The sequence below is a fragment of the Miniopterus natalensis genome, chromosome 8 (assembly GCF_054644295.1).
Source record: "Miniopterus natalensis isolate mMinNat1 chromosome 8, mMinNat1.hap1, whole genome shotgun sequence".
NCBI classification, from domain to species: Eukaryota; Metazoa; Chordata; class Mammalia; order Chiroptera; family Miniopteridae; genus Miniopterus; species Miniopterus natalensis.
In genome coordinates, this window is record NC_142088.1 from 26,137,660 (window position 1) to 26,145,951 (window position 8,292).

Here is an 8,292-nt window from a genome sequence, read left to right on the forward strand (position 1 = left end):
CTCTGAAATCAATAAAGATATATTTAAAAAAAAAAAAAAAATTGCAGGTCAAGACTTATTAGTAAGTTGCAAGTAGCACTTGGAAAAGGAAAAACAAAGAACAGAAAGCAAATACCAGAGCACACAGCAACTAACAAGAAATGGTAAGTACTGCTTAATAAATGTTTGTGTATATATACAGGTGTTCAGTATTGTCAAAGAGAGGTCTGAAAAACATTAATATCATACCTTGGTATATGTTTTTCTGTATTTCTTTCTGGCCCTAGCTCCTAAAACTTAGGCTGAAATGAAGGTTTCACAGTAAAATTAGATGATCAGGCTTTTTATTTTAAACACAACTTTAGTTTAAAAGGTGTTTGTATGAAGGTGCTCACTTACTCTATACTATATGGGCAACTGCATGGAATCTGTGGTAACTATTTCCCTCCTGCTCTGGCTTTATGGCCATACTGAGGCAAAAGGAAGTCTTATGCCAATAAAGACAGGCACTTTCACGTAAATTTCACATGGCACATTTTTAACTCTTCCTACTACACAGTCACATAGTTCTTTCTTTAAAAGTTTCTGTTCATTCTGTCTACTTTCTTGGCTTCTCTTCTGTACTTCCAACGCCCCCTGCACCTTCCAGCATCTTTTTATCTTACCTCCTGAATTTTACGGTTCATTTTACGTTTTATGGTTTTCAGTTCCTCTTCAATAATGGCTGTATTCTTCTAAAAGTAGACAGAGAAAAGGTTCTAAATAATCTGAAATGACAGGGGGCAACTGTCTATCTAGACTTTTTTTCTGGAAACCTATAAATGGTATTCTGAATGTGGTTATAAATACTTCTTATTGTTAATCTGAAGCCATTATTTTAATAAGATACTTTAAACTATTTTATTACTTTGATTCATGACTTCTATCATTTTTCCTTTTAGATCATAAAAAGGGATTAGTAACATCACTTCCTATGTAAAATTCAAAATCAGAGGAGAACCTGGTAGTTGACAGAAATTTTCCTTACAGGGTATATTCCTACTTTTTTAAAGTACTGTACTTCTAGGCTCAAAGGTAATCCATGCTTAGGAGTTAAGGATGAAAAATACAGCTTTCACTATTTATTCTCTTTTATATTATTATTAATGGTACCACATATGCAAAACCTCAGAAGTTGTCCTTGTCTTCTTCCCTACCTTCAGCCCCTACCCAGTACTATATTCTAGCACATCTATCTTCAGAGAACATCCCTCTTTCTTTTTTAAATGTCGCAATTCTAAATCAGAACTAATAAGGCTCATGCCTCAAATAATGCAATGGATTCCTAATTCTTTCCCCTGCTTCCAATCTCTTCTCCTATTGACTTCCCCTACAATCAATACTCTACACTTCTGCCAGATTAATTTTTGGGTTTCATTATGTCACTGCCTTATCAAAAACGTTAATTACCCCCCACAGAATCAAACCCAACTATTCACTCTTGATTGTGAGATCCTCTATAATGTGATCCTTAGCTAATTTCCAACTTCTTTCCCACAAACAAATGCTCAGTCCTGTCAGGCTAGTTTATGCATTTCCTCCTAATTGCACCTAGTGGAAAGACCTAGATTCAAACCTGGGTTATGGGAAGAAGACAGAGAAGTGTGATCTTGGGGAAGTGACTTCTTTTCTCTCTGGGCCCCAGTACTCTTATCATTAAAATGAGGACAATAATATCCTACATCAAGGGGTTTTGCAAAGATTAAACAAAATAATACGTTGAACATCTATTATACTGCCTGGCCCATGGTGGGAAAACTAAATTGTTAGTTTATTTTCCTAGTCTTTATTCTTTGCTGCCTCTGTGTGTGCAAGTTGCAATGGCTCACCTCACTACTTTGTCTTCTAAAAGTTCCGCTCCTATCTTTCTTGAAGCCCACTCTAATATGTTCTAGATAGGGTATAAGCACTCTCTCAAACCCATGCAAACACAAAACACTTTTCAGTATTCACCTACTGTCCTATACTTGTCCATAAACATTTTCATGTCTTTATTTTCTCTATTTCATTTTTCATGCTATGACTTGCTCTCCCAAGTAGCAAATAAGCTCTTAAAGAGCACAGACTACATCCTATCTCTGGGCCCTCAGCCATGTGTACAGAGTAAGGGCTCTATAAATACTCAATTACTGATAGCACACATCGTTTAAGTCATCAATGTAGATAAATTTCAAATGTCAAGAATCCTCACATCAACATCACTTATTTTTTAGAGTCAGTTTGATGGGTCTATTGCCTCCTCTGGCTAACACATAACAGTGCATTTGTATTTCAGAACTCTGGACTCAAACCTTTGTCTCTGTGGCGATCTCCAGAGTGGCAGTCAACCTTTGCACTTCATCTTGTGCCTTGTCTTCTCCCTCTTTTATGTCTCTTAGTTGCTGGCGCAAATTCATCACTTCAAGATGCAACAGCTTTAGGTCCTTGGAATGTTCCTCCTGTATTGTATTCAGTCGATCCTTCAGAAAAACTACAGCAGAGGGTCAGAGAGCAGTTAAAAGGTAAGGAAAGAAAGGAATCATAAACTCATCAAGCACCCATACAGGACCAAATTTCTGATGACTGTCTTCTCTCTACCTGTTTTCTGTGGATTCAAATCCTTTTCAGTTTGCAGACAAAAGATGTTCATCTTCAAGGACTGGATGAGGCTTTCCAGATGGCACATTCGATTTACCAGAAACTCACAGTTTTTCCATAACATATCTGTTTTTCCTAAACAAATTACTTCATTCTGGATAGGACTAATGATGTTCTGGTTCACAGGTCCTTCTAAACATTTTGGAGTTTCAAGTTGGCCTCTGGACAAAGATCCCAATATAACAATATTATGCAATGCAATGGGTACTATGGTAATCCCAACCACTGAGTCAATGTAATATTTCTACTGAGAAAAAAAATTAGACTTCTTAGTTAACAAGCAACTGTCATTCCCCCCAAGTTTAAATAGAGAGCACGATTGGGTAAAAAGTTCCAGGGGCGGGGAACCTTTTTTCTGCCAAGGGCCATCTGGATATTTATAACATCCTTCTCAGGCCATACAAAATTATCAACTTAAAAATTAGCTATGAAAAAAGCTCCTAGAATTATTGAATTTCAAGTCCCACCTACGGTTGCCTTGGCAGGGCCAAATGACTTCTTGGGCCATATACACTCTCGGGCCAGACATTCTCCATCCCTTTAGGGGAATAGTGGTGGTGGCTCTATCACAGGATGGCAACTCTCTATCTTGCAACTATTTTCTAATTAATGTTCAAATGGAAATTTATCCTCATTCTTTTGTAAATATCTATTTCATCTGCCAAACAATCCATCCTGTGACTCTTTATTTATAACCAATGAAGCAAAGTTCTTCAACCTACAGAGATCTAGTTCATTTTTCACTTGTTACCTTTTTTCACCGAAGTCCAACATTATCAGGTCATCCCTCAGACAACTGGTCTGTTCCTCAACTATTCTCATCCTTTGCTTAAGTACTGTGAATGTTTCAGAAGCTGTAGCATTGACGTGAGTTGGAGAGACAACTGGTCTGGATATTGCTGTTTCCATAAGCACCTGAGATTAAAGTCACAATATTAGTGTAGTAGATTCTATTATTTTTCAAAATGGCCATTGCCCCTTTCTGTGGTAGCATTATACATCCCTGTCCTGTTGAGCTCAGAGGTGGTCTTGCTTTGGTCAGTTAAATGTGGGTGGAAGCTTTAGGAGCCAACTTGTCATTCACTATCTCTTTTCCCCCCCTTTTCATGAGATGAGCAACATCCCAGAGAGGGCCTGTTCCATCTTCTAAGATCCCAGGGTAAAGACGACGTGAAGCAGAACCATGACCCATCCATGACATCCAGTGTGACTGAGCCATAAACTTAGGTTGTTGTAAGCCATTGTTCAGTAGTTGGGTATTGCATCATAATCTAGTCTGTCCTATCTGCTACTTTTAGACATACATTATACCTATGATTGGGTTTTCAGAGTTATTATCTCTTTCATTACCAGACATTTCATTTTAACATATTCCTAATCCAACCTTTCTGGAAAAAAAATTCTGTACTTGGATCTCTAAGGAGCTGTCATAAAATATTTACCAACGACAATGAAGCAGTCATTTAAAAAGATAATTTGTAAACTTCACAGCAAAGACTATTCTACAGCTATTGACATCAAATTTCCAGACTCCTCCCCAAAGCCACATGAAAATAAATGGTAGTGAGACTACTCTTATCAGGTATTAGTGACAGAAACAGAACTAGCTTATAAGCAGTTATAATTTAAATGAATCTTAAACTCAAAGTTCAATGACAAGGTTGTTGGTGGAAAATTTAAGGATATTTTCCTGCAACTGAATCCTGTACAGACATTTCTATACTAACCAGACTATAAACCTTAGCCATCACTAGCATTAGTGTTCCTATGGGAATGTGCACACACAGGTCCCACTTAGGATATTATTAGTAGTACACCCTTCTCCCTAACTTGCTGTGTAATCATATCTCCCTTCCCCTTACCTCCCAGGCAGTGGAAGCAGCGACTACCTCCAGCCTAAGTCACTGAAGGTGGTCCCCACAACCTATAGCAGGAAGTAAAGAAGTCTTAAAACTGATGGCAGGATTTAAGGGGGCAAGAAGCATGGTGAGGGACTATGAAAAGGGTGAGCTTCTTGCCAATATAACACTACAACTATTGAGGACATATCTTCATTCTGACATAGCCCTCCAATCACCTTCTATCTTCCCTCCATAGGTCTCAGATAATGACCTTCCTAAAACCTTTACTGAGAAATAATTGACAAATATAACCATATATACTTAAAGTGTACAACAGGATGATTTGATATACATATACATACATTGTAGAATGGTTACCAAGATCAAAATAATTAATACATCCATTACCTCTCGTAGTTAACCGTTAACTCTTTTTTTGTGTGGGTAATGAGAATGCTTAAGATCCACCCCCAGCAACTTTCAAGTATGCAATACCATATTATTTGAAAACCATATATCTGATAAGGGATTAATATCCAAAATATATAAAGAACTCATACAACTCAATAACAAAAAAAGTCTGATTTAAAAATGGGCAACAGCCTGGCCGGGCTTGGCTCAGCGGTTGAGCGTTGACCTGGGATCCAGGCGATCGGGGTTCGATTCCCGGTCAGGGCACATGCCCGGTTGTGGGCTTGATCGATGACTCTCTCATCATTGATGTTTCTGTCTCTCCCTCTCCTTTCCTCTCTCTGAAATCAATAAAAATATTTTTAAAAAAAATAAAATAAAAATGGGCAACAAACCTGAATAGACATTTTTCTAAAGAAGACATAAAAATGGCCAATAGGTACATGAAAAGGTGCTCAACATCACAAATCAGGGAAATGCAAATCAAAACCACATTGATGAAAAAAAACAAACCACGCACAATGAGATCGCACCTCACACCTGTTAGAATGACTATTATCAAAAAGAGAGAACAACTTTGGTAAGGATATAGAGAAAAGGGAACCCTTATACACTAAGAGGAAAAGTAAATTGGTGTAGCCACCATGGAAAACAGTATAGAGGTTCCTCAAAAAGTTAAAAAATTGAACTATCATATGATCCAGCAATTCCACTTCTGGGTATATATCCAAAGGAACTAAAATCAGTGCCTTGAAGAGATATATGCACACCCATGTTCATTTCAGCATTCACAATAGCCAAGATATGGGAACAACCTAAATGTCCTTCAAAGGATGAGTGAATGGATAAAGAAGATGTAATACATATATACAATGGAATATTACTTAGCCACAAAGAAGAAAGAAATCCTGTCATTTGCAACAACATGGATGAATCTGGAGAGTATTATGCTAAGTGAAATAAGCCAGATAGCGGAAGAAGACTTTATGTGGTGTCACTTATACGTGGGATCACAGAAACAGAGAATACAATTGTGGATGACAGGGCTTGGCCAGTGTGGTTTAGTGGCTGAGCATCAACTCATGTCCCAGAGGTCACCGGTTCAATTCCCAGTCAGGGCACCTGCCCAGGTTGTGAGCTCAATCCCTGGTAGGAGGTGTGCAGAAGATAGCCAATTGATGTTTCTCTCTCTCCCTCTTCCTTCCTCTTTTTATAAATAAATAAATAAATAAATAAATAAATAAATAAATAAATAAATATTATATAAAAGAAAAAAAGAATTGTGGTTGACAAGAGCTGGGGAGAAGGGGAAATGGAGTAATGTAGGCCAAAGGCTAGCATTTTCTTTTAACTCTTTTAGTGCTTCTGACCAGGATTTCTCTTCTGTGCGTCTCTATAAAAAGGATGCATTTCTGACACACAATCTTTTTGAATTCTTCAAGAGATTTTGTTGTCCTAGCCTGTTTGGCTCAGTGGTTAGAGCATAAGCCCATGGGATGAAGGGTCCTGGGTTTGATCCTGGCTAAAGGCACATACCTTGGTTGCAGACTCAATCCCCAGCCCCGGTGGAGGCTCGTGTGGGAGGCAACCTAATCAATGTCTCTCTCACATTGATGTTTCTCTCTCTCTCCCTCCCGCTCTCTCTAAAAAGGGATGGAAAAAATACCCTCAGGTGAGGATTAAAAAAAAAAAGCTTTTCTGTTAATAATCAACTTAAGGACATGGGGTAAAGAAGCTCTCCTATTAATTCTCTTTCATTTTCCAACTGTTCCTGAAGGGAAAGACAAAGGCACATGCCTGGGTTGCGGGCTCCATCCCCAGCAGGGGATGTGCAGGAGGCAGCCAATCAATGACTCTCTCATCATTGCTGTTTCTATCTCTCTCTCTCCTCCTCTCTCTGAAATCCGTAAAGATACATTTTTTAAAAAGTTGTTTTGGAAATATTAAATTTAAAACAGGAAAGATACCCAATAAGATTGAACTTGTAGATCTGGATTTGCAGGAAGAAGTGCGGTCTGTAGATATAAATTCTGAAGTTGTCCGTATGTACATGGCTTGTAAAACCATGGGGCTAAATAACAGAGAACAGAGAGGATTCAAGGACCTATTCTTGGGTGCTCCGAGATTGACAAGTCAGGGACATGAGGAGTGTGTGGGTGTTCAACACAAACTAATGTGAACTTCTCCAAAAGAGGGTCAGGTTCTTACACCTTTTCCATCTCCAGAGCCTAGCACCGTGGGTGGCAAACAAACAGGTGCCAGGTACTAGGGAAACAGCTATGAGTACATGTAAATTCCTAAAGCCTGCATTCTAACTAGCAGGCCAGGGAGCCTAACGGATGACCAAAATAAAAACTCATTAACATTGAAATGGTTTCCCCAGGAACCTATAACCTCCAACCTTCCATACAGGTAAAGGCAGTGGGCATGTGTGGCTTGGTGGTTGAGCACCGACCCGTGAACCAGGAGATCACGGTTCCATTCGGGTCAGGGCTCCATCCCCGGCGGGCGGCGTGCAGGAGGCAGCTGACAATGACTCTCATCACTTATGTTTCTCTCCCTCTCCCTGACGTCAATAAAAATAAACACAGAAATTACAGGTGTGTGAGAGCTGGCCTCCCCCTTCAGTAGAGCCAGGCCACAGGGTTGAGGTGCGGTGAGAGGGCGGCGGGGAGCGGTGACGGCGGCCTCATCTGAGCCGCCGCTCTCTCCGGCGGGCCCCGCACCTCCGTTCCCGGCGCACCCGCCCAGGGCCCAGCAGCCTCACCCCACTGTCCATCGGACTGTCCGCCTGTGGCTCTGTCCGGCAGCAGGAGGGCCGCTTCCCCTCAACTAAAGCAGCGTTTTAAACCAACCCGCTCCCCGGCGCGGCGTCTCCCGTGGGCAGGCGCGCCGTGGCGGGGCATGCCGGGAACTGCAGTTTTTCCGGCCCCGGAGGGCCCCGCGCCCGGGGTGGGATCCAGACCGGAACCCCGCGGCGCGCGCGGAACGCGCAGGCCCGCGAGCCGGTGACGTCAGGCCCCATTGTGCGCTCGGGAGGGGCACGCCGGGAAATGTAGTTTCCTCCCGCTCGCCTCCCCGACGTCCCGGTCTGGCTCCCGGTGAACGTGCGGCCCTTCAGGTGAGACTCCAAGCTTAGAAAACGCGTTTGGTTTTAGGAGGGCTAAAAAGCACCAAATAACTGCTGAACGGAAAATAACAAATTTAGTTAATGAGCATAAAAATTAGTAAAAATACAGAGTTCAAGCATTCTTCTCATTAAAAAAACCACGCAATCAAGCCCCCTTTCATCCTCGCCTGTGGTGGCCAGCCGGAGAGAGGAAAACATGCGGATCTGCTCTCTTGGTTTGTGTCTCTTCCGTATAATTCGTTTCTTGTCTTGTAA

General features: G+C 41.0%; 1 protein-coding gene across 1 annotated transcript in view; it reads right to left on the minus strand.

The window, feature by feature from the left end:
* Positions 1-7,696, minus strand: part of CCDC150 (coiled-coil domain containing 150) — a 48,486-nt gene extending 40,790 nt beyond the window's left edge. The window contains exons 1-5 of the mRNA XM_016218764.2: positions 7,675-7,696; positions 3,407-3,570; positions 2,596-2,816; positions 2,310-2,488; positions 645-713 (exon numbers count right to left, since the gene is read on the minus strand). Of these exons, the coding sequence (XP_016074250.2) occupies positions 645-713; positions 2,310-2,488; positions 2,596-2,816; positions 3,407-3,570; positions 7,675-7,686 (645 nt within the window). The 5' untranslated portion in view covers positions 7,687-7,696. The remainder of the gene's footprint in view (positions 1-644; positions 714-2,309; positions 2,489-2,595; positions 2,817-3,406; positions 3,571-7,674) is intronic.
* Positions 7,697-8,292: the final 596 nt, after the last annotated feature.